This window comes from Bos indicus x Bos taurus, chromosome 1, assembly GCF_003369695.1.
Source record: "Bos indicus x Bos taurus breed Angus x Brahman F1 hybrid chromosome 1, Bos_hybrid_MaternalHap_v2.0, whole genome shotgun sequence".
NCBI classification, from domain to species: Eukaryota; Metazoa; Chordata; class Mammalia; order Artiodactyla; family Bovidae; genus Bos; species Bos indicus x Bos taurus.
Window position 1 is genome coordinate 82,554,371 of NC_040076.1, and position 23,668 is coordinate 82,578,038.

At 56.3% G+C, this 23,668-nt stretch overlaps 2 protein-coding genes across 10 annotated transcripts; one reads left to right on the forward strand and one right to left on the reverse strand.

Annotated features, from left to right (window-relative positions):
• The first annotated feature begins 85 nt into the window (after positions 1–85).
• CLCN2 (chloride voltage-gated channel 2) lies at positions 86–15,554 on the forward strand. 4 transcript variants are annotated; one of them, XR_003510734.1, is made up of 24 exons: positions 86–628; positions 2,856–3,012; positions 3,162–3,293; positions 3,637–3,765; positions 3,857–3,990; positions 4,097–4,174; positions 4,265–4,343; positions 4,441–4,566; positions 4,669–4,753; positions 4,843–4,944; positions 5,733–5,817; positions 5,954–6,109; positions 6,497–6,566; positions 6,801–6,911; positions 7,135–7,348; positions 7,661–7,794; positions 8,035–8,207; positions 8,337–8,451; positions 8,583–8,699; positions 8,929–8,988; positions 9,134–9,172; positions 9,341–9,445; positions 13,809–13,895; positions 14,031–14,131. XR_003510734.1 is itself a non-coding variant. In XM_027539313.1 (24 exons), exons 1-24 carry the CDS (start codon positions 557–559, stop codon positions 14,223–14,225), a joined length of 2,712 nt encoding a protein of 903 aa, XP_027395114.1. In that variant the 5' UTR covers positions 360–556; the 3' UTR covers positions 14,226–14,619. The 4 variants fall into 4 exon arrangements, 3 of the variants coding, with proteins under 3 accessions (XP_027395123.1, XP_027395132.1, XP_027395114.1); XM_027539313.1 differs by having other exon boundaries at positions 360–628; positions 8,626–8,699; positions 14,031–14,619; XM_027539322.1 differs by lacking the exon at positions 3,162–3,293 and having other exon boundaries at positions 359–628; positions 8,626–8,699; positions 14,031–15,554.
• Positions 14,544–23,359, reverse strand: FAM131A (family with sequence similarity 131 member A). Of its 6 annotated transcripts, none has more exons than XM_027539372.1 (7): positions 23,160–23,322; positions 21,879–21,939; positions 20,746–20,888; positions 18,458–18,551; positions 18,055–18,237; positions 17,774–17,890; positions 14,544–16,282 (listed from the first exon to the last, which is right to left on the reverse strand). In XM_027539372.1, the coding sequence occupies exons 4-7, from the start codon at positions 18,525–18,527 to the stop codon at positions 15,807–15,809; spliced, it is 846 nt and encodes a 281-aa protein (XP_027395173.1). In that variant the 5' UTR covers positions 18,528–18,551; positions 20,746–20,888; positions 21,879–21,939; positions 23,160–23,322; the 3' UTR covers positions 14,544–15,806. The 6 variants fall into 6 exon arrangements, with proteins under 6 accessions (XP_027395173.1, XP_027395151.1, XP_027395158.1 ...); XM_027539350.1 differs by having other exon boundaries at positions 21,533–21,939; positions 23,160–23,321; XM_027539357.1 differs by lacking the exon at positions 21,879–21,939 and having other exon boundaries at positions 23,160–23,359.
• Between the last annotated feature and the right edge of the window lie 309 nt (positions 23,360–23,668).

Below are 23,668 nucleotides of genomic sequence, written 5' to 3' on the forward strand. Positions count from 1 at the left end.
CCGGAGAAGCAAGAGAGGGGACCGCCGCTGAGGAACTGGGCCCGAAATCTGATTTAGACGGCTCGGCAGCCCACCGCCCCAGGCCCTACCGAGCCCCGGCCTGTCCGGCCCCTGCCGACCCGGCGCGCAGAACCGCAGCCTTGGTCCGGCCCCTCCACGTGCCAGCGGACCCGCCCCCGCCCTGCCCCGGGACGCCCCTCTCGGCCACCGGCCTCCACCGAGTGGGGTCGCGGGCTCGCGCGTTGCCCGCGCCCCCTGCCGCCTCTCCCGAGCCCGGGAGGCGGCCCCTACGCGGACCCCGGCCAGGCAAGGCCCGCTCCCTCGGAGGGGCCGGCGGGCGGAGCAGCGCGGAGGGCACCGCCCTCGGCCCGCCCGCCTAGGAGGGGACGCGAGCGGGAGGCTGTGCCAGCGGCGCCCGCCCGGGGCCCGCCGCACTCTGCACTCGGCCGCCCGGGCTGCGGGGACGGGACAGCTGTGGGCGCGGGCTCCGCGGGCCGGGAATCGAGCCGAGCCAGAGCCCGAGCCGCGGTGGGAGGCCAGAGGGCTGTGAGCGGAGATGGCGGCGGCAGCGGGGCCGGCGGCGGAGGAAGGGATGGAGCCGCGGGCGCTGCAGTACGAGCAGACCCTGGTAAGTGAAGCCAGCAGAACCCTGAGGAATGTGCTCCCAGACCGCTGCTCCCAGTTACCTGTGGAAGCGACGAGGTCTGGGGGGCCTAACCTAACCCCGTCCCGCCCTCTGACTTGGGGAAACTGAGAGCCTGAAGGGCTAAAAGGTGGGAAGCTGCACGCAGGTCTCTGGCTGAGACTGGGGGCCTGCACAGGACAAGGACTTCAGGTGCTTGTCCTAGTTGTCCTTCCCTCTACTCCCCCCCAGCAACGTTTTCCTTGCTCCTCCCCACCACCACCTGGGGCCAGGGCTCAGCACCCCACTACGCCTTCCCAGCACTACTCACACCCTTGAACATTCTCTCTCTCCACTGTATCTCCACCATCCAAAGACGTTCTTTCTGTCTCTACTTTGTGCGTGGCACGTGCTAGAAAGATGATCAGACCCAAACCCATCCCTGGCCCTTACCCCTGGAGTGGCTGGCAACCCAGCATGGGTAGGCATCCTTCAGTTGATTCTTTGGGGAAAAAATGGTTACCTGCTACCCTGGGGGACAGGAGCTTTACAGGAGGATGGGTCAAGCAGGAATGGGTGTGGGAATTGGACCTTTTGTCCAGGCTGACTCTGGGTGTCCAGCCCCTACCCACCCCAGGGCGGGCCCTCAACATCATTAGAAGCAGGGGTCCTGGGGGTCTGAGCTGACTCACAGCCACCACTGTAACTTCAGTGTTTGAGAAACCTTTTGCCTCTGCTTGTCACTGGGGTGGGGGACCCAAACTCTAGGGAAGGGAGTGGGCCCTGTAGCTCGTTTTTATCAGTGTGGGCTGGAATTTGCCCAGGAAGGAGGCAGGGAAGGTACTTCTCCAGGAGGAGGGGGCCTGGGCTGTATCTGAGGCAGGGAGGTGCCCAGTTATAAGAGTGACTGGATGAAACAGGATGACAGGGAGAGGTGGCAGGGTTGGAGTGGAGCAAGGGGAGAGGGGTAAGCCTTTGCACAGCCTGGGACATGTCTGCCAGTCTGCATAGGCCAAGAATGGGGCATTGGTCAGGGTAGCTGGGCACCAGCCATGTCTCCTTGCCTGGTCTCTATCTCATCTCTGGAACAGAGTTCTCAGGGTCAGGCTCTCTCCTGGGCACTCCCTGCTCCAGCCTCTCCCCCTGGTCCTTCTGATCCCTTTGTCTTTCTCTCACACACTCACCTCCCCCTCCTATGCTGTCTGCCTCTTATACTCTATTCTCTCTCTTCTCCTCCTCCCTTCTTCCCCTCTAGTCTCCTTTCTCTTCTGTGCCCCTTCCCAGACTGCCCCCCCCCCTCTTTCTCCTCTCTGGTTCCCTCTCCTCCTTTTCCTGCTCTCTATCACTCTCTCTCTGTGTATCTCTATCTTTCCCTCCCTCCACTCTCCCCTCCAAGCCCCAACAGGAGCCCTTTGTGTCCCGAAGCTCTGCGGGTGGCAGCCGGAATCTACTCCTCCCCACCCCCCAAACACACGCCCAGCTTGGCAGGTCTAGCCACTGCTCGGCCACTCTCCCATCCCATCACCCCAGCATCCACAGTCACAGCCAAGCCATCAGCTTCTGCTGTCCCCTAACCCACCACGGGTCTCAGGGCAGCTCCAGAGTGGGGCTGAGGTCACCAAGTACTCTCTACCCACCCAGAGAGACTTTCCACTCCCATCTGGGCTGACGGGCTGGGGTGGGAGTGGAGACTGGGGACAAGGGGATTAGGGTGGGTGGGAGGGGTGCAGCTGAGTCGGTCACAGGCCAGAGGCCCAGCAGGAACGTGATAAGGATTGGGGCCCCGCCTGTTCCTAGGCCCAGCTCAGCTGCCCCCAGTTCCATGAGGCCCTTATTGTTACCCGTGTGCCCTTGACCATCCTCTATTCTCTGACCTTCCCTCCTCCCACTTGCACACTGCTTTAGGTTTTTCCATCTTTTCCTTCTCTGGGGCTTTCCCTCCCACTCCTCCTCTTTTGCTCCCCGCCTCCCCAGGCTTGTGAGAAGAGGACCGATTATTCTGCCACCCCCAGAGCTGTGTCCCTGTACCTTGGCTGTCCCCATCACTCCAGCCAGAACAGCCCCCACAATCCGCAGTGTGCATTGTTCCCACACCCCAAGCCAAAGTGGGAAACATGGGTTTAAAAAGGGGTACATAATGTGGGGGCTGGGAGAAGGGGAGTTGAGGCCCCAGGAGCCCTCCCTGCCTCCCCACTCTGCCCATGTCTTAACCCCTATCTCCCCTATTACTCAGATGTACGGGCGTTATACTCAGGACCTTGGGGCCTTTGCCAAAGAGGAAGCTGCTCGGATCCGCCTGGGAGGGCCCGAACCCTGGCGGGGTCCACCTTCCCCTCGGGCTCCCCCAGAGCTCCTGGAATATGGACAGAGCCGTTGCGCCCGATGCCGCAGTGAGACCTGGGTTGGGGCAGGGGACTTGGCCGAGCTGTGCTGAGGGGGACAGAGGCAGCTCAAGCTGCCCGGGAGGGGAGGGGTGGGGGTGGACAGGGGTAGGTATGCTTTGGTGCCAGCGTCCCTTTCTTCCCTCGCCTGCTCCCAGTCTGTACTGTACACTGCCATAAGTTCCTAGTGTCCAGGGTTGGTGAAGACTGGATCTTCCTAGTCCTGCTGGGGCTCCTCATGGCCCTGGTCAGCTGGGCCATGGACTACGCCATCGCTGCCTGTCTGCAGGGTGAGGACGAGGGCTGGTGGGGAAGAGCGGGGGAGAACAAGCCTGCTTCCTCCATGCCGCACTTGTCCACTGACCACTTCCCCTGGCCGGCCTGACCGCCCTGTCTTCAGGCGTAATCACTGCCACTCCCATAGGCCACAACTTCTTGCCGCCCTATCCAGCTGACCCTATCACCTACAGTGATCTTTGTCTCAGTGAATGCCCTCTAACCCCCTCCCTACCCTTTGTTCCCCTGGCTCTGTGCAGTACTCCCTGGAACAGCTGGTCACACAACTGTGTCCAGCGGCCAGGCAGGGACTGGGTGTGTGCACTGGGGTGCCAATGATATGTCCTCTCTCCACAGCTCAGCAGTGGATGTCCCGGGGCTTGAACACTAACCTGTTACTCCAGTATCTGGCCTGGGTCACCTACCCCGTCGTCCTCATCACTTTCTCTGCCGGATTCACACAGATCCTGGCTCCTCAGGCTGTTGGTACAATAGGAGAGAAAGAGAGGGCGGAGATGGGCCTCCTGTAACAGGCACATCCGGTGACTCTCCTAGGATTGTTCACCCCCCACCCCAGGGTCTGGCATCCCGGAGATGAAAACCATCTTGCGGGGAGTGGTGCTGAAGGAATACCTCACCCTCAAGACCTTCGTAGCTAAGGTCATTGGGCTGACTTGTGCCCTTGGCAGTGGGATGCCCCTTGGCAAAGAGGTCAGTGCAGATTGGGGAATGAAGGAGTCCCTCCCAGGGGAGGACGAAGCCCGGCCAACATCAGGGTGTGCCCCAGCCCCACTCACCACCTGCCTCTACCTCCCAGGGCCCTTTTGTGCATATCGCAAGCATGTGTGCCGCCCTTCTCAGCAAGTTCCTCTCGCTGTTTGGGGGCATCTACGAGGTAAGGGGGACGTTGGGGGAAGGTTTAGGGGCGGGGTGGACCGCTGAGCCCACGCTAATGCCGACTCCCCTTCCCACCACTCTTCGACAGAATGAATCCCGGAACACAGAGATGCTGGCTGCCGCCTGTGCCGTGGGGGTGGGCTGCTGCTTTGCGGCTCCCATTGGAGGTGGGCAGAGAGGGTCAGCCCCAGCCGGGCCCTTGGGTCAGAGGCCATGGGCCAGGCCCAGGCCTCAAGGGCGGCCTCCCTGCCCCCACCCCCGCAGGTGTGCTATTCAGTATCGAGGTCACCTCCACCTTCTTTGCGGTGCGCAACTACTGGCGGGGCTTCTTTGCCGCCACCTTCAGCGCCTTCATCTTCCGGGTCTTGGCCGTCTGGAACCGTGATGAAGGTGGGGCAGCATGGTTCGGGAGGCGAGCCCTGAAATGTTTCAGATGAGGTGGGGCCCTCCAAGGCTACACCCACCTCCCTCTGCTGCTCCACTTCCCTTCAGAGACCATCACGGCTCTGTTCAAAACCCGGTTCCGGCTTGACTTCCCCTTCGACCTCCAGGAGCTGCCAGCCTTTGCTGTTATTGGGTGAGGAGCTGAAGGAGCTGAGGTGTGGGAGAGGAGGAGGTGAGAGAAGGAAGACCTCCTTTTCGAGGGTGCTTCTTCTGTCTCTCCAGTATCGCCAGTGGCTTCGGGGGAGCACTCTTTGTCTACCTGAACCGGAAGATTGTCCAGGTGATGCGGAAGCAGAAGACCATCAACCGTTTCCTCATGAAGAAGTGAGTTGGTTCTTCTTTGGGTTGTATGAGGGTCATTCCCTTGGTGCGGGGAGGGGAGGCGTAGTAACAAGTGAGAAGCAAATAGTGGCCTAGTCAAAAACGGGCAGTCCCTGGAGGAAATTGTCCAGTGTTTTCCAGACTGAACATTTTGATTTTCATTTAAATTACCTGAAAATTGCCACTTTTGAATTTTTAGTCAGTGGAAGAGGGCATTTTGGATCAAAGACTAAGGCTTCCTGTAGGCCTTTGAGTTGGCCCAGACGGCAGTGCCCCCTGAAGAATGTTTGAGTCTTAGTTCTTCCTCCTGCTCTCACAGTTGAGACCCCAAGGATTGGGAGCTGGGAGACTTGAGACATGATTTCTCTTGGGACTGACACGCTTCAGGGAAAAGGCAACCTGCTCCCTTGGCACCTTCATGAGTAACCCTAGCTTTCCCCAACAACACCTTCACTCTTAAGTCACCACAGAGAGACAGAGACAGAAGCTTGAGGGTAAGGGGCGGAGTCACAGCTTTAGAGGTGCCCACAGAGGGCTCGGGGGATGGATTCTCCGCTGCTGCTCCTACTTAGGGAGTGAGGAGCCGAAAGAAAGACATTAGATGGCCTGGATGGCTGTCACCTCAGGGCCATTGTATCATGAGCGGCAAAGGGGGCCTTTTCTCAGAACTGTGTGCTTTAATGTAAGAGCCAAGGCTCTGCTGTGACCTTAGCTATAAGGTATGTGAGGGCACCCAAGCCTATCACCAGCCTGAGGTTGGTATTTGATGCTGTGAAACCTACATCTCTTAGACGCCTGCTCTTCCCGGCTCTGGTGACTCTACTCATCTCTACTCTGACCTTCCCCGCTGGCTTTGGACAGTTCATGGCTGGACAGGTAACCCCAGGCTGAACAGGCACATGTCCCTTTTCTTGGGATGTATCCCTTTGAAAGCCAAAAGCCCTTGCTTGCCTATGGGCCCCTTCCCTTTCCATCCTGTCTCCCCAGACTGAGGCACCCTATTCACCTACAGCTCTCACAGAAAGAGACACTGGTCACCCTGTTTGACAACCGAACGTGGGTCCGCCAGGGTCTGATGGAGGAACTAGAGCCACCTGGAACCTCACAGGCCTGGAACCCACCACGGGCCAACGTCTTCCTCACCCTGGTCATCTTCATTCTCATGAAGGTGGGGCTCCTTACATATGTATAGCCAACACAGGCTTACTAGATATCAGGCACTGCTCTAAGCACTTTCCGTATAATAACCCCTTTAAGCCTCACAGCGATGCTATGAGAAAGGTTACTACTGGTACCCTTGTGTTAGAGGTGGAAAGTCAGGCACAAAGAGGTTAAAAGTAACTGGCCCAAAAGTCACACAGCTAGATAGCAAAGTGAGGAGCTGAACCTAAGCCAACTTGTTCCAAAGTCCTCCTTTTCCTCACCTCTGGGGGATTCTGAGATAACTGGGACATTTGTGTCTAACTGATAAGCAAGGTAGGCTTCTGGGGTGGAGCTGGGGGCTGCCTGGGGCCAGGTGGTGCCTCTACCTGTTTGAACGACCTCCTGCCTGCAGTTCTGGATGTCTGCACTGGCTACCACCATCCCAGTGCCCTGTGGGGCCTTCATGCCGGTGTTCGTCATTGGTGAGTCCTCAGCTGCCTGTTCCAGCCTGCACCCTCTGGCCACCCCTTGGCCGTCCCCTCTCTGCCTGGGAGCGGGTTTGGTCCAGCCCCAGCCCCAACCCCCACCCCCGCAGGGTAGTCCCCTGCACTGAATGACCCACCGGCCCCTTCCCCCACCCTCTGACCCTCTCTCTTCCTAGTGTTCCTGCCCTCCCCCTCCACTACCTGTTTCTCTTCCCACCCCCTTCCCTGAAGGAGCAGCATTTGGGCGTCTGGTGGGCGAAAGCATGGCTGCTTGGTTCCCTGACGGCATCCACACAGACGGCAGCACTTACAGGATTGTTCCTGGAGGCTATGCAGTGGTGGGTGAGTACTCCAGGTGTCTATGCCTCTTGGAAAACCCGTGGCTGGGCCATAGGGCCTGAGGCTCTGGCGCCCCCTGCTGGTATAAACCAGGCTTCCCTCAGACGCACAGGCCCACTCCCCAGGATTGCACAGGGCAGCCCTGAGGGTCCTGCCCAGAGTTGAGGGGTGGGGGGGTCATCTAGGGCCTGGGCACCCTGAGGAGACTGAAAGTGGCTGTCCCCAGGGGCGGCTGCACTGGCAGGAGCAGTGACGCACACTGTGTCCACGGCCGTGATCGTGTTCGAGCTCACAGGCCAGATCGCCCACATCCTGCCTGTTATGATCGCCGTCATTCTGGCCAATGCCGTTGCCCAGAGCCTACAGCCCTCACTCTATGACAGCATCATCCGAATCAAGAAGCTGCCTTACCTGCCTGAGCTGGGCTGGGGCCGCCACCAGTACGGAGGGCTGGGTGACAAGGGGGGTGCGGGTGAGGGGCAGAAGGCATCCTGGGACTCCGTCACACACACCTCCAGCAAGTGAGGCTGGGAGACCAGCCACCCTGCTGCCTCCTGGCCAACACCGCCCTTGTCCACTCCATGGGGAACTATGGCTGACCCACCTAATCAGAACGAGGGCAGAGGGTGCTCCTGGGTCCTTCACCCTCGTCCCCATAAGCTCTGGGGCCTTCCCTGTAGCCCTGGGATGGTAGTACTCCTGGCTGCCCTCCCCATACTGACCACAAAGAGAGTGCCTCTCTCGGCTCTCAGGCAGTACCGGGTGCGAGTGGAGGACATCATGGTGCGGGACGTTCCCCACGTGGCACTCAGCTGCACCTTCCGGGACCTGCGGCTGGCACTACACAGGACCAAGGGCCGCATGCTGGCCCTAGTAGAGTCCCCTGGTGAGCCAGGAGGGGTACCAGGAATGAGGGTCATCTCCCAGCGTTGCTGCTCAGGAAGGGGGAGGGGCGGGAGCTCAGGACCAGACTCCTTGGTTCCAAAGGCAGTAAGCCAGCAAACTCAGCCAGGATTTCCCTTGGGTATGTGGCCTGTATCCAAGGCCCCCCACTGGGTGCAAGAGAAGGCCAGTGGGTAGGAGGGCCTCTCCCCGGCTCTTGAGTCCTCCCACCTGTTCTCTCCAGAGTCCATGATCCTCCTGGGGTCCATCGAGCGCTCGCAAGTGGTGGCATTACTGGGGGCACAGCTGAGCCCAGCCCGCCGGCGGCGCTACATGCAAGAGCGTCAAGCTGCCCAGACCTCTTCACCCTCCGATCAGGAGAGTCCCCCCAGCCCTGAGACCTCCGTCCGCTTCCAGGTGAGGGGGAAGGCGTCATGGCAGGGCCACCCAGACTTTGTAAATGCCATCGTGTAGACTGTACGAGAGGGTGGCGACACAGAGGTGGTCAGGGACCACAGGATCCCCAACCCCTTCCCGCCTATGCAGGTGAACACAGAGGACCAGGGCTTCCCTGCAGGCCGGGGCGAGACTCACAAGCCCCTGAAGCCTGCTCTCAAGAGGAGCCCCAGCAACACTGTGAATGTCAAGGAGAGCCCCACAGGTGAGCCCACCAGCTAGCATGATGGAGCCAGAGACCGGCCCCGGAGACCCACAAGGTCCCTGCCCAGATGCACCAGAATAGCAATAGGATGCCTCTCCCCTGCCCTCCTCACCTCTCCTGGTCCTCTCCAGCAAAGATGGCACTGCCCTCAGGGCCTTGTGTTTGGGAACACAGGGAACATGGAGCAGGCTGGCATCACCCTCAGAAGCCTCTTCTGTGGCAGTCCACCCGCCGAGCCCGCCTCAGAGGTGAGTGGTCGGAGCCTCTCCATCTGGCACTTTCTCTCCGTCTCTCTCTGACACTGAGACCGCCTCTCCATTAGCCTGCAGTGCCTGCCTCCATCCTCCCTGCCCTTCTGTCCTCCTAGATGTCAGCAGTCCCTGCGGTGTGCCCTTCCTCCCAGCCCCACCACTTTCCCTCACCTCCCTCCTCCCTATAACATCAAGTCCTCTTCTTTCTGGTTTGGCTCTAACAAAGTTGGAGAAGTCGGGGAAATGTGACAAGCGCAAGCTGAAGCGGGTCCGAATCTCCTTGGCGGTAAGTGCTCCCTTTCCTCCTCTGGCTCCTCTGGAGCAGGAGACAGGGAGGGCCAGGCTGTAGGTGGGGCAAGCTTCCCTATGCTGGGGAGAGACACTCCCTTCCCCCAGCCCCCAAGCTGTCAACATTCCTTCCTCTCTCCTAGAGCGACTCAGACCTGGAAGGCGAGATGACCCCTGAGGAGGTAAGGTGTGACTGGACTCTAGACTCTGTTTCTTCCTGGCTGTGTTCAGTCATCATCTTGGCTGCTGTCCCCGTGGGAGGGACTGTGGGATAGGAAAAGAGGCAGGCTTTCAGGGAGCTGAGAGCAGCTGTTGGCACCTCCCTAACCCTTCTAGTCTTGTCCCCTCAGATTCTGGAGTGGGAAGAGCAGCAACTAGATGAACCTGTCAACTTCAGTGACTGCAAAATTGACCCTGCACCCTTCCAGCTGGTGGAGCGGACCTCTTTGCACAAGGTAGGGCCAGAGGCCTGGGGCTACCTGGGCCCTCAGGAGCACAGGGTGGGGATCTAAGTCCTCCTACAAACTTGGACTCAAGCCAGCGACAGGAAAAAGAGAGCAGAGAGTGGGCTCTGTGCTGACATGTTTTTCAGACACATCGCTTCAAATGATGGGAGGCCAAGAGCCAGGGCCCCTTAGCCCCTTCCTGTCTATGGTAGAGCCAGGCATCATTTTTTCTGTGCTCAGCCTTGCCCGCGGGAACTCTGCACCAAAACAGCAACAAAGACAGGGCTGGAGCTGAGTGGAAGCCAGAAGGCCTCTGACCCTCTAGGGTCAGAGTGAGGCAGGAGGCTGCCAGCGCCTGAGGAGGCTAATACACTCACAAAGGGGAAAAATGGATGAGAAACAGGCAGAAGAGAATCTAATAAACAAGTGAACAAACATCCAAGTAGGACTGGGGACACTGCAGAGAAGAGATAAACAAAGATGAGAAGTGCCTAGCAGGGGGCTTGGAATGTCAGACCCCAGAAAGTCTGACTTAATGTAGGCCAGAGGAAAACTGGCAGGGACACAGGAAGATAGCTAAGCAGAAGGGCAAAACAGTCTGCAGAAAACCAGAGTGCAGACAGGTTGACGGGTGAGGCGGATGCTCGTGGAGGGCAGGGGTTCTCTTTGCAGGACTACCTCAGGCTCCCCAGGGTGAAGTGGCCAGCATCACTGGGCATCTTCCAGCCTCTCAGGGAAGGCAGAGAGCACAGGTACACCAGCAGGCTGCTCAGGCAGACACCAGGAGAGTTTAGCTAAATTGTTGACAGATTTAACATGCAAGCCTCTGAGGCACGGGGGATGAGAAGGAACACTCCCAAGGTCTGCAGCTTGAGCAGCTAGCTTAGACACCAGCTTTGCCCAAGAGCCAGCCTAGCCAGCCAGCCAGACAAGGAGGGCAGGAAGAACAGGGAACAAAAACAAAAAAGCAAAAGGTAATAAAGGAACTTATAAGCCTTTGGGTAAAGACCCCAGATCAAAATTGCCATGCAATTGCAAGGAAAAAAGAAGATAGGCCTGTGAATAATACATCTGGCTTTTATTCAAAGTCTTTCTTCCTAAGACCTCTAAAGCTTTTCCATCATCTTACTTAATCCTCAAACATCGCACAATGATAGTGAAAATGCTGACATTTTTTAGTGCCAGCTACGTGCCAGGCAGTGGGCTAAGTTCTTCACATGTTCAATCTTCACAACTACCCTGTAAGATGGATATTGTGATAGTCTAGTTTTTACAAGGACATTGAAATTCAGACAGGTTAAGCAGTTTGTTCAAGTCACACACCTAGTGGAGAAGGAAATGGCAACCCACTCCAGTGTTCTTGCCTGGAGAATCCCAGGGACAGAGAAGCCTGGTGGTCTGCTGTCTGTGGGGTCGCACAGAGTCAGACACGACTGACGCGACTTAGCAGCAGCAGTGGCGGCACACACCTAAGTAAGTAGCAGAACTAGGCCTGGAATCCAAAAGTCTGTGGATTTAACCATATTTATACATGGAGAAACTGAGGCAGTGAGGAGGTCACTTGCCCAGGTCAGTAAAGCAGTCAGGCCCAAGGGCAGATTTCCCAGCCCTACTTCCAGGATTCTTTCAGAAGGCCACACTGTCCCTCTCCCTGTCAATTCACTGTTCCTAAGCCTAAGAAGTACAGGCCTTTTAGTGAGCTCCCTGGTGTCTAATTAAATTAAAATGAAAAGGAACAAGTAGATGTTTGTTACAAATTTAAAAATCCTAGGAAGAAAAGAAGCCTTTGAGGAACCAACCAACAAAAGTACAAAGAACTGAAAGTGATAAGAACATAAAAATGAGAATTCAAACTACCCTTTTAGGCCTGAGGAATCAGTAAGTAGTCCAATGAAGTGCAGGAAGAGAATATTCAGAAGGGAGTGGAATACATGGAAGACTAGTTAGGAACCTGTGCAAATGGACATCTCCTACCAGTGGAGTACCTCGTTGATTCAGGGCCACCTGCAAAGCACCAGTGGGTAGAGGGGAGGAGCTAGAGTGCCAACAGGAGGCCAGCGGGCTGAACCTGAATCCTGCCACGTTGTAGCCAGCTTTTTAACCCTGTCACATTTCTTAGCCTCTCTGTGCTTCACTTTCCTTAACTATAAAATGGGATCATTGTACCTACATAATAGCGTTTTCTGAGGATTAAAGTTAATAACATGTAAAGCACTTACGGACTTCCCTGGTGGCTCAGATGGTAAAGTGTCTGTCTACAATGTGAGAGACCTGGGTTCAATCCCTGGGTTGGGAAGAATCCCTGGAGAAGGAAATGGCAACCCACTCCAGTACTTCTTGCCTTGAAAATCCCATGGACGGAGGAGCTTGGTGCAGGCTACTATCCATGGGGTCGCAAAGAGTCGGGCACGACTTATATCAGTGCCTAGCACATAGTAAGTATTCAATATCCTTTCGGAATTACTGCTGCTACTTACACTGAGAAACAACCAACAGGAGACTTTAAAAGATGGTGTCATGAGGGAAGGGTTGAGTGTGGCAGAAATGGATGTTCTCAGAAAAGGATGAGTGATCATGTGAGACTTGAAGCTTGGGTGCCTGATGGCATCTGAGACTGGAAAGACAGGCTGAGGTGGTTTGGGAAGGGTCTTATGAGCCATTCTGGGGAGTCTGGGGTCTAACTCAAGTTTGGGAAAGCTCTTAGGATGGCAGAGCCAACATGGGGGGAAAGGAGGCAGAAAGCAGAACCCATTACAATGTGGCAGCCCTATCCTGGTGAGGATGCTAAGGGAGTTTGGGAGAACCACCAGGATGTTCAGAAAGTCAATCCGTAAGGCTTAGTGGGACAAGTGTTTTGCAAATCTAAAAAGCATATTGTCTGCCAGAAGCTCACTCTGATTAGAATTGTGGAGAACTGAAAATCAAGGGGAACTATTTAATAGGATCCTTGGGAGATGAAAAGGATTATTAAACCATAAGAAGGCAAGACTAAAGGATTACTGAAACAGGAAATCTTATAACAATGTTTCCCTCCAAAGGCAGATGATGAAATTAAAGATAACTTGTAGCACACAGGATTCAAGTTAGATAAGAGGAGGAACTTGCTAACTAACCACAGGACAGTTATGACAAGGGCATGGAAGGAGCACAGGAGAGCGTATTCTAAAACTGAACTTCTAGCTCCCTTTATGATTACTGTCATGCCTCAGATGGAGAAAGTTAGGAAAGTCCTGGAAGTCCTTTTCTAAAGAATTTAGCAACTGTATAATAAAACATTTTAAAATTGTTAAGATGATTACAATGAGTTCTGAGTAACTGGTACTCTAGAATCTGGGTTATTAGTGCCCATTTTGACTCAAATATTAAGCCAAAAGGCTTACAAGTAAACTCAGAACAGTGTGATAAATGATAGGCCAAAAATTCCAGGAACTGCTGAGTCAGTAGAGTGTTTTTCAAGACATCTGGCCTGAGAAAATCCACTTAGGGCATGAGGGGAACTGCCTGACAATTTCTGAACCCTTGTTGATTACATTAGAAGGCCTGGGGGGAGGGCCCAAAGCAAGAAAAACATGGGGAGGATGGGTGTAACTGTTGTCCCCCTGGACTGCAAACTACATCTCAGAAGGAGCCGGGATGCTAGCTGGACTAGCAGAAAAGGCAAAGTGTATGAGAGATGTAGAGTGCTGCAGGCCAAAGTTAGAGAGGTATCAAAGCTGGCCAGCCCCGCAAGGGCCCACAGCAAGCATGTCAGCCACAGAGGTGAGTTAGAGGTGGAGGATTCAGGGCCAGTACCCCTAGGGGGAGTGGGGTGTGTGTGGAACTTGGGTCCACGACTAATTGGACAGCGGCATAGGACGACAGGGGCTGTGCTTCCTCCTGCATAGTGTGACGAGAAGTTGCCTGGGGCTGCAAGGCTACTTCTTACTGATGACCTTGAGCAAGTCACTTCAGCTCTGAGCCTCACGCTCCTCGCCTATAGAATGGGTACCATACTTACTTCTCAGGACACTACCGAAATTAAATGCCTATATAGGAAAAACCTAGCCCAGTGCCCGGCCAGTCATCTGATGTTGTATTTCAACAGTTGTTCTCTGTCCTACTTTCTAACATGGAATAAAGAAGCCTTCCCCTGTCCCTTCCCCCATCAACGTAAGGACCATAAACATTCCCACTATCAAGTTTCTGAGGCTTGGTTGCAGAAACGTTCTCATTATTGTTGTTTTTCCTCTGGTGGTCCTGTCCCCTTCTCCTCACCATCCATGACACCCCCCTTCTACTGCCCACTGCCACCTTGTTCTGGGTCCCTCTGGCCTGTAATGTACAGCTGTCCCATCACGTATCAAGTCCAGTGTGTTTTATCCCCACCCTGCAGACTCACACCATCTTCTCACTGCTGGGAGTGGACCATGCGTATGTCACCAGTATTGGCAGACTCATTGGAATTGTCACCCTGAAGGAGGTGAGATGATGATGGCCATCAAAGCCACTTCCACAAAGGCTCGGGGGCTTGTCTCTAGCCCACCTGGGGAAGCACTGGGGAGGCATCTGAGTAGGGAGCCCCGAGTCCACACGTCTGACCCTCTTACCCTTCCAGCTCCGGAAGGCTATCGAGGGCTCTGTCACAGCACAGGGCGTGAAAGTCCGGCCGCCCCTCGCCAGCTTCCGTGACAGTGCCACCAGTAGCAGTGACACAGAGACCACCGAGGTGCATGCACTCTGGGGGCCTCGCTCCCGCCACGGCCTCCCCCGGGAGGGCAGCCCTTCTGACAGCGATGACAAGTGCCAGTGATCCCCTCAGGTGTGACCTGGGATGGCAGTGGCCGTGGCTATCGGCCCAGATCCTGTGGCTTTCCTGTTCTCTCCACCATGGGAACACAGGAGCTCCAGCCTCACTTCCAGACCTGGGGTGCTAGCTTCTCCCAACTCATCCTACCTGAAATCTGAGCCAGTGCCCACCTGCAGCAAGTGTTCCCAGGGCAGGAAGGTCAACACTGGCCTGGCCAGAAGAGGGTGGGTTCGCTTGACCCCTGCTCCCTCTTTGAGAGGGAAGGGGTAGAACTAAGATGGGTTTATACTGGAACCTCCAATGACCAGATGTATATAGAGATTTACAAAGATTTTTATATTAATTTAATAAAACAAATTCTTAAATAGAACAAAATAAACACCTAATGAGCCACTTATATATAGAATGCCTGTGCCCTTTGGCTCTGTTCTTACCTTGGGCCCTCTCACCTGCCAAAGTCTACAAAGCTCCAAATTGAGCGGCCACCCGCAGCCCCCAGAGCTGTAAACTCCAGAGCCCGCTGTCCATGGAATGCCGGGTCTGCAGAGGCCGCCGCTGCTTGCTCATCCAGACCCCAGCTGAGGCTCAGGCCCCAGGAAGGTAGCTTTGCCCTTTTGTTCAGCCAAGAAAGACAACCCTCTTTCCTCCCCAAGGAGAGACACTCCCTCATGACTGTCTTTTGTTGACACAATTCCTACAGACAACTGCCTGGCCACTCATGTGGCCCCCTTGTGGCCCTCTCTGGAAGAACATCCAGATCACTGCTCCGTGGCAACCAGGGCCATCCCTTCTTCCAACTCCACCCTAAAGAGAACTCCTGAGTGAATGGGGCAGCCTTTGGGCTTCGAGCCACCAGTACCCTGCCCACACGTCCTTCAAGTAGCTGGGGAAAGGCCTAGACCCCATCACAGGGGCCAGCAAGAGGGCCAAGGGTACAGGCTTTCGTCATTCCATGGCCTCCCAGAGAAGATCCGACTGAAAGAATAGACCGAGACCCCTCTTTAAGAAAAAGAAGATTTAGAGACTATGGAGAGGTGAAGCACAGCACAAGCCCAGCTGGGCGAGGGGCCCTTGGGGGGACAGCTCGATCCAGAGGCTCCAGGAGGCTTGGAGCCAGCGCCCCCGGGCGGGGGCAGTTCTGTCAAGCACTGCACATGGACTCGGAGGTGAGAAGAGAAGCAGAGGAGAGGCAGGGGTAGAGGGCGGGAGAGGTGGGGCTCCCTCCTGCTCTACAGCCCAGTCACAGCCACCCCCTTAGGGGTTCACATCACCCGAGAAGGAAATGTGTACGTGGTGTTTTTGATTTAAGAACATGAACATCACTGTCTGCCACAGCTGTAGCCATGCCCCAGGGGCCCCGGGCATCCCCCGGCAAACCCCAGGAGTGGGGGCAGGACATGCGCCCCCAGCCTGGCCCCTCCCTCCTCTGAACACTTTCATGCAAACACACAATGGAGGAGTGAGTGCTCCCAGGAGCCCTCCAGGCTTTGGAGCTCTGCTGGAAGCCTCGCCCACGCTGGGGCACGGAGGCTCTGTCCCCAGAAGCAGCCAGGGGACACATGCCACCACCGGGCATGATTTGGGTCACTGTTCCTCCGGCTCCACCTCGTCCTCGTCTAAGGACACCACCCCAGAAGAAGCTACGTCAGAGGCTTGCCGCTGCCGTTCCCAGCTGCTCACTGGTGGCAGGCAGAGCGGCTGGCAGTCCTTGCAGGGGGCTGGCTCCTCCTCGGCAGGAGAAAGGCAGGACTCTGTGAGGGGCGAGTTGTAGAGCGAGTCCTGGGCCTCCAGTGGGCCCAGGCTGCGGAAGGCACTTTCCCGGCTGGGGGGCAGTTTGGCGAGGAGCAGCTCATCGCCCAGCAGCTGGGAAGCCAGGCGGGCTGGGGAGCCCAGCAACCCGTCCTCCAGGCTGCACAGACTAGAGCACAGGGTCTCTGGGGACACGGTCTGCGAGCAGTCGCTCTCAGGTTCCACGGAGCCCTGGCGCACAGGCTGGGAGAATCTGTGGCCAGTGAAGAGGTCCTGGAGGTGGGGCCCCAGGGGCAGCTGCCCAGTCAGGTCTGCAGGGGGAGAGAAAGAAGACAGCCCTGCTAGCCCCATTTCAATTGGCCCACCTGGAAGCCACATCCTCCCGGCTCCCAGCCTCACAGGAGCTGAGTAACTTGGAGCAAGTTGCTTAACCTCTCAGTGCCTTAGTTTCCTTAACGGTGAACTGGAGGTTATAACTTTATGGGATTTTTGAGAGAACAACAGACTCTGGAACTTGGTGAGAGTCAATAAATACAGGGATACCGTACATGGTGCAGGTGGCTCACTGCACAAGGGGCGCCTGTCCAAGGCTGAGTTCAGCCCACAGTCCCCGCCAAGCAACATGCCCTAGCACAGGGCTATCCCCACCAGAAAAAGGCGACCCTTTTTCTAACTTCCACAGATTCCACAGGGGCTAGTAGTGGCCTTGGATAAATGTTGGTCGTTATCCTTATACCAGGGGTCAAAACAGGCCTGGAACTCAAACAAAAACACTTGTGGTTCAGGCATCCTAATCAGTCCCTTTAAGACCACAGCAGCAATCCCCAATCTGCTCTAATGTACTGCCCACCCTGGAGAACTTGTTAATTAGCCAGAGGGGATGGGCCACTGGGTAGAGGCAATCTTCAAAGGCAAAGAGGTGGGGGGATGGTGACCTGTGAGGTTTGAGGCTAGAAGCTACAGAGAAAGTAAGCCACGTGGTTTAGAGACTGGAAGATGAAAGGAGGGCCTTTGCACAGCTGCACAGCTCCTGCAGGGTCCCCTCTGCAAGCCCAGGCCCAGGGAAAGATCCACAGGCAGGCCTCGGCTGGAGGGATAGGGCAAGGATCCGGAGCTGGAGCCAGAGGCCCTGTGGGCGGTCCCACCCCAGCAAGCCTTCCTGTTTTCCTGGGGCCCCAGCCCTGCAGGGAGCTGTGCTGCTGCACTGCAGCTCCTCTGAGCTGCCAGAAGGCTGCCTTGAGAGGGCAAGGCAGGACACAGCAGACCCTCAGAGATCAGCTGCACAGAATGCATCGGTGAGATCTCTGGGCTTTTTGTTTGTTTGTTTGAAGGTGGCTCTGCAGGTAAAGAATCTGCCTGCAGTGCGGGAGACCTGGGTTCAATCCCTGGAATGGGAAGATCCCCTGGAGAAGGGAAAGGCTACCCATTCTAGTATTCTGGCCTGGAGAATTCCATGGACTGTATAGTCCATGGGGTCGCAAAGAGTGGGACACAACTGAGCGACTTTCACTTGAAGGATTGTGAAGACCAACTGCACAGACAGGCAAAGAAGGCTCAGCACCTATGGAAAAGGAACCACTCCCATTTCCAACCGCTGACTGCCCACTCACCAGCGGTAGCCAGCTATCCTGCCCTTGGAATGTCAAGGACTGTCTGGACAGTTTGTCCTTCTCCTCTCCCCTTGTGCAGGCTGAGGACATTTTGGGTCTCCCTTTCCAAAACAAAGGCTGAGCTCTGAACCACAAGGCCTGTCAGGTGGTTCCACCTCTGCTGGCAGCACTGGCATGAGATATCTCCCTCACCTGAGTCAGTTCCCCCAGCAAAGTCTTCATCATAGGATTCATCAGTGGAGTCCTCGCCGTCCACCGAAGACCATGCCCGGAGCTTGGCTTCTGCAATGGCGAATTGTTCAGCCACTCCTGACAGGAAGGACAGAGTTTGTTTAGCAGAGGTGAGCTAAGATGAGGGCTCAGTTTAGACACAGGAGAGGGAAGACACAGCGGTACAGAAAGACTCCAACCCCCACATCAGGCCCGAGGAGATGAACATGAGCATCCCTACGATAAACCCTTTCAGTACCCACCTGCTGCAAAGCGAGCCTCCTGTTCACCCTCACTGAGGTCCGAATAGGAGGAAAAGGCTGATTCCAGGGCAGCAGGCGAGTCACTTGGCTTGCTCCAACCCTTCCACTCAATGAGGTGAGCCACTCGGCCCTGGGCCATGGCAGTGGGCTTGGTCACGTGGTCCTTCACCACCTGGGAAATACCTGGAAGGGGGTGCAGAATGAGGAAAGCTGGTAAAGACACAGACCAGAGAGCATCTGGGAAGAGAGGGGAGAGGTAATGGTAGTTAAGAGTCCACATGGTCTTTGGCCGGGAGGAGGGAGCTGGGATTCATTTGAGAAAGAGAGGAAAGAGGGAGCCCAGCAAAAGCTCACAGGATACAGTCCCCAAGGGCATGTGCAAAAGGACAAAGGGGGTGCATACCATGCAGCGAGGATCTGGCCAGCGCAGCAATCTCCTGGATAGTTAGGGCTCTCCGGGACTTGGGCAGCATTGCGATTGTGTCTCCAACATTCACCTTGGGTGACAGCATCAGAGGGTAAGTGCCCCTCTGACAGCAGTGTCCCCCACAGGCCCATACTCCACCCAAGGCATCAAGGAGATGTGGGAGCTTGGAAGAGATGCCAGAGCATCTCCGATGTCCCAGTTGCCACTGGGATATGTCAGAAAGTAAGAGGCCAAGATCTTCAAACTGTGTCCACTCAGGAAACAACATAGACATGAGCAGGTCCAAGGGAATAGAACTGCAGCTAACCTGCCACATCCTGGCTTGCAGGGAGGGAAGCAGGTTGACAAGTAAATGGAGTGGGGCCTTTCAGAATAGCAAAGAGGGGAGGCCAAATGCATGGCAAGTGGGACTTCTCCAGGTTCTCTCCCCCTTGCCCATCTCAGTCTTCAGATCCCCCATTCTAGCTGTTTTCTCGAGCTTACAAGGGCCACAAACTCAGTATGATCAAAACCAAGCCCAACAGCTTCTCCTCACATGCGGTCCTGCTACCGGACTTCCTGGCTTCGCTCCCGCCCACCACTCTCCCACCCCACCTGGCTCCAAAGTTCAGCATTACCATCAGCTCTCCCCTAAGCCTGCTCACCTAGATCTGTTATTAACACCTAGCGACTCCATCTCCAAACTGCCTTCTACACTACTGTCATCCTTTCTACTCCTACTGCCACAGCCCTTTCTCAAGGGTACACCCTCAGTACCCTCTGCTCAGATTAGCGCAAGCGGTGGTCCCCCAAGTTCCAATTCCACACCGTTTTCTCAGCCCAGAATGTTGTGTATGTTAAGTGTTCCCCACCCCGCTTCCCATGACTGGTTCTTCCTCATCTTTAGGGTCTTGGCTGAAATATCACTCTCTCAGAGAGCCTTCCTGGCCACCCTAGCAGTAGTCCAGGCTCCCTCTGTAGCCTACAGCCAGTTGCCATCCTCTATCAACAGACCCTGTGTGTGTCACTATGGTCTGTTTCCTGTGTTTCCTTACTTCTTGTTGGTTTTCAGCTCTATGAGAAATTTGGTCTCCCTTGGTCACTGCTGCACCCACCCTGTGTTTAACACAGGGCCTGGTACAGAGTAGCTCTGAAAATACATAGGCTGAATGAATTAGGCAAAGTATAAAAATAAACAAGTAATTTTCCTGGAGTGCAGCCGGTCACAACATGTCCCTATTTAAAATCTTTCCTGGGTTCTTCCAGTGCCCAGTGAAGTGGAAGCTGCATGGTCAGGCACTGAAAGAATCCATTCTGTGAGGCCCTAGGCTGCCTCCAGGTCTGCTTGGAATCCACCAGTGATTTCCTCTGCCCAGTGAAAGCCCACCTTTCCACCTTCCCTCCAGGCAAAGGAATGCAGCTTTCCCCTGGGCTAAGAATGTCATCCTTGCCTGAAAAAACGCTCCCTATCATTTAAGGCCCGATTCTCAAGTGCCACCACCTTCTAATTATGTTTTCAGTCCACAGTTTCTCTGTCTTGTATGCCTGCACCCCCAGCTCAGCAATGTCCTTGCATCTTTCCTGAGGAATTTTGAGGTGGCAAAGCCTCAGTCTGATTCACCTGGGTTCCTACCTCCACCCTACACCTGGCTCAGTGCTCCTTGGCAGCCCTGGGAAACGTCTCCCTCAATGAATGAATGAAGTCAGAGGCACACGCCCCGTCCCCGGCACTGCTGACCTCTCCTCCAACACATTCCCACCCCTCAGAAGACGGGCTCCACCTGCCCCCTTGACCTCAGGCCCACCCCGTCCCTTCAGTACCTGGCTGACAGGGCCCCCAGGGTGGCGCCGGCAGCTTCAGGCCCAGCCTGGCGGGGAGCACCTGGTGGGTGTTCCCTGGTTCGCTCTCCCGCCCTCCCATCACTCCCCCCAGCCATCGCCATCCTTGCCTGCGCTCGCGCAGCTGCGGCCCAGGCCCAGAGAAAAAGGTGTATGTCTCCCTGGCAACCCATCACCATGCAACAGGGTCTCCCGGGATACGGCCCGGGATGCGCTGACGTCAGGGCCCAAGACGCAAGCAAGCCCGCCCGCTGGCACAGCGCCGAGCAGAGCAGACCGGCGCGCGGGGGCGGCCTTGTGGCCCCGGCGGCCGGATAGCGCCTCCGCTTGCAGGAAAAGGGAGACAGAAGCAAGGCTGGCTGGCGAAGCGGGGGTGGGGCACACAGATGCCCTTCCCGTGGATGCAGGGGGCCCCCTTCCCCCTACCAACACCAGGGGCCCAGCACCTCTGGCAAGTCCTGGCTGTCCACTGAGGAAGGGCGGGAGGACCGGCTCCAGCCTCGGAGAGTCCGAGCAGATCCCAAGGAAGACAGAGAGAGGCCTCGAGGAAGTTCGATCCACTCCACAGCCCACGCGGGGTCCGATGCCACTGAGGGGTGGGGGAAAGGCTTTCAGCTGGGCTCCTACTTCTGCCGAGATCCCCACTTTCATCGGGTGTTGCCCTTATCATTTCTCCGTACCCCATCCCCCAGCCCCTAGAACCTGAGCATTCACCTGGTGCTCTCCACAAGCCTGAAAGCCCCTATCCTCACAGCACTGACCTTCAGGCCTCTGGGGCCATTTTGTGGCAGACACTCCCCACCATCTTCCTCAAGATATATTCTATCAAAACCCTAGGTATGAAACCTCAACTTTGATAAGTTCCAAACCTTCTCAGGTTTCTCAACCTACCCATTCCTCTTGGAAAACACACCACATTCTTCCACCAACATCACCCCCTCTCCCCACCACCAACTTGGACCCTTTACAAGCTCGCTATGGTTCTTTCCTCTGGCCAGCCTCAGCTTGTGCGCAGCTCTTCACTCTTCTTTTCTGACAAACCTGTGATTTTTCTGACTTTCGTCCCAGTCCCCTAAGGCTTTTTCCTGATGCCCTGTCTGGCCCCAGCCTGTCTGTTCCTATCTCAGCCTGGTTCCCAATAGCTACCCAGAGTAATTTTCCTCTTGCCACCTGAGCATCCTACTCCTCAGCTTCCCATCACCTCCCAAATCACATCTATGTCCCTGGCCTCACCTCTTCGACTTGTCTGACAAGTCCATCGTCCTCCGGGCCCTTCACGCTGCCACAGAAACATTTTGCCCAGCACAGAAATCATAGGCATGCTGGCTGTGTTGATGCAGAGAACCAAAAGCCCAGAACCGCTCCAGGCTCAGCTCCCAGTTCTATTCCTATTTTGGCTCCGGATGCTGAGCCAGTCCCCTCCCCACTTGGAACCTGTGCCTAGTCACAGAAGGAGAACACTCTGCCTCATGGCTTTGAGGAGGTGGGAGTGCCTGGGCCCAGCTGAGCTCTCTGGAGCTCAGGAGCTGAGGCCCATCCCCTAGACAGTGCCAACAGGCAATTGTACATCACAACTGACCTTTAGCTGGAGCAGCCGTCTCTGTCCCTGAGCCTCAGCCAGCTGGTGGTCCCCAGAAACGCTACCAACCAGAAGGAAGACACAAGGTTACAGGCCAGCCCTGGCCCCCAGCTGGTACCTAATCAGGGCTCTCGAGGCCAGTCATGGGGTCAGCCAAACTCTCCTGACTGCAGGAGGGAATGACTTCCTGAACGCCAAGCCTTAGCAGGGCCAGAGGGATCAGAGCAGCCTGCTGCTTCTCAGCTTCAAAAGTCATGAGATTAATTTAAGACTACAAATCCTAGAATTCCTCATGGGAACCCCAGTCAAATACATGTCTCAGCTAGAGTCTTAAGTCCCAAAGAACCTCAAGTAACACCCACACTAAGGCCTCTGTGCCTGACCGCCTGCCCTAAAAGCCCAGGACTCATTCCAAACCCAACCCTACACACGTCACAAGTTACTGCCTGGCTTTAGGCCTGGGGAAATCCATGACACGGGAGTAAAGTAGGCTGGCCTACCTCAGACACTAAACTAAGGCCAGGCCCCAGTGTGCACCACAATCTATGGGAACCAAGGCCCAGGCAGTGGTCAGCAGTTGTGGAAAGGATGCCCCGACAGCCTCCCTCTGGGCTCCTGTTTCCCTCCACAGGGCAGAGTGAGTTCTGTTTTTGTTGGGAGTGGGGTCAGGGGACTAAAACAGTTTTTTACAGATGAGAGGTGATCAGGTGTTCACAGGTGCCCCCAAATGAGGCTGCAGTCCCCTTCATCAACCTACGGAGTCTGAAGTGGGTAATAAGTTTGGTCAAAAACTCCATGGTAGGATGCTTGGCCAGCGTCTGCAGGCTACCTCCTGAAGGGGGTTGGGACACAGCTAGGAGAAGACAGGTTCCCAGCATAGGGCCACTCCCAGGACAGTGAGAGGAGAGGTGTAGGCAGAGGGGGAGGTGACTGTGAGTGAGCATGCAAGGTCAGTCGCCACGAGCTGGAGAGGGTTGAGCAGCCCTTCTCTAGGCTGTGCGCCTCCTGCCACCCTCAGCGGTGGGGATGCAAGAGGAAAGACCACGAGTCCACCCTGCAGAGCCCAGAGGCAGTAGCAGGCCTTAGGAGCGAGCATGAATCGGTTTACCCCCCTCCCGGCTCGGCCCGCTCCTTCCTCCTGCCGGGCCCGCCTCCCCAGTGCAGGCTCCTCCCTCTCCCAACACCGGCCCCCTCCTCAAGGTCCCCACCCGCCCGCGGCGGCCCGCGCACCGGGTAGCCTCAGCCCGATTTCCCAACCCGGGCCCGGTCTCCGCCTCTTACCCTGACTCGCCGGGCTCCGGGAGCCGATACAGCCCATGACCGGGCACCCAGCCACGCTAGCCCGCGCTCGGGGTCCGGGCCATCGCCCTGCAGAGGGTCGGGCCGCGGCCGCCACCGGGGAGGGGAGAGCCCGTTGAGAAGGGAGGGGGGGTGGGAGCCGCGCGTCCGCCAACGCTCCCGGGAAAGGGAACCGGGCTGGTGACGTAAGCGCGGGGGCGTGGCCACCGCGTCACCACCCAAGGCGGGCGGGGCGAAGCCGACGTCACAGCCACGTAGAGGCGGCCTGGGGCCGAGTCAGGAAAGGTTCGTCCTGTGCTCCCAGACCCAAGGCACCAAGGGTGGGGTCTGGTGGGACGGGTCACGCTCACTCACTGGGCCCGGGCTGCTGGTCATACTGCATAGGGGCATAAGACATTCTTTGTATCCTGGGCTCTCAGGTCACAGATGAGACCTCGAAGCCGTAGCAAGTGCCAACTTCAAAACAGCCTGAAACCCGGGGTCTTCACATA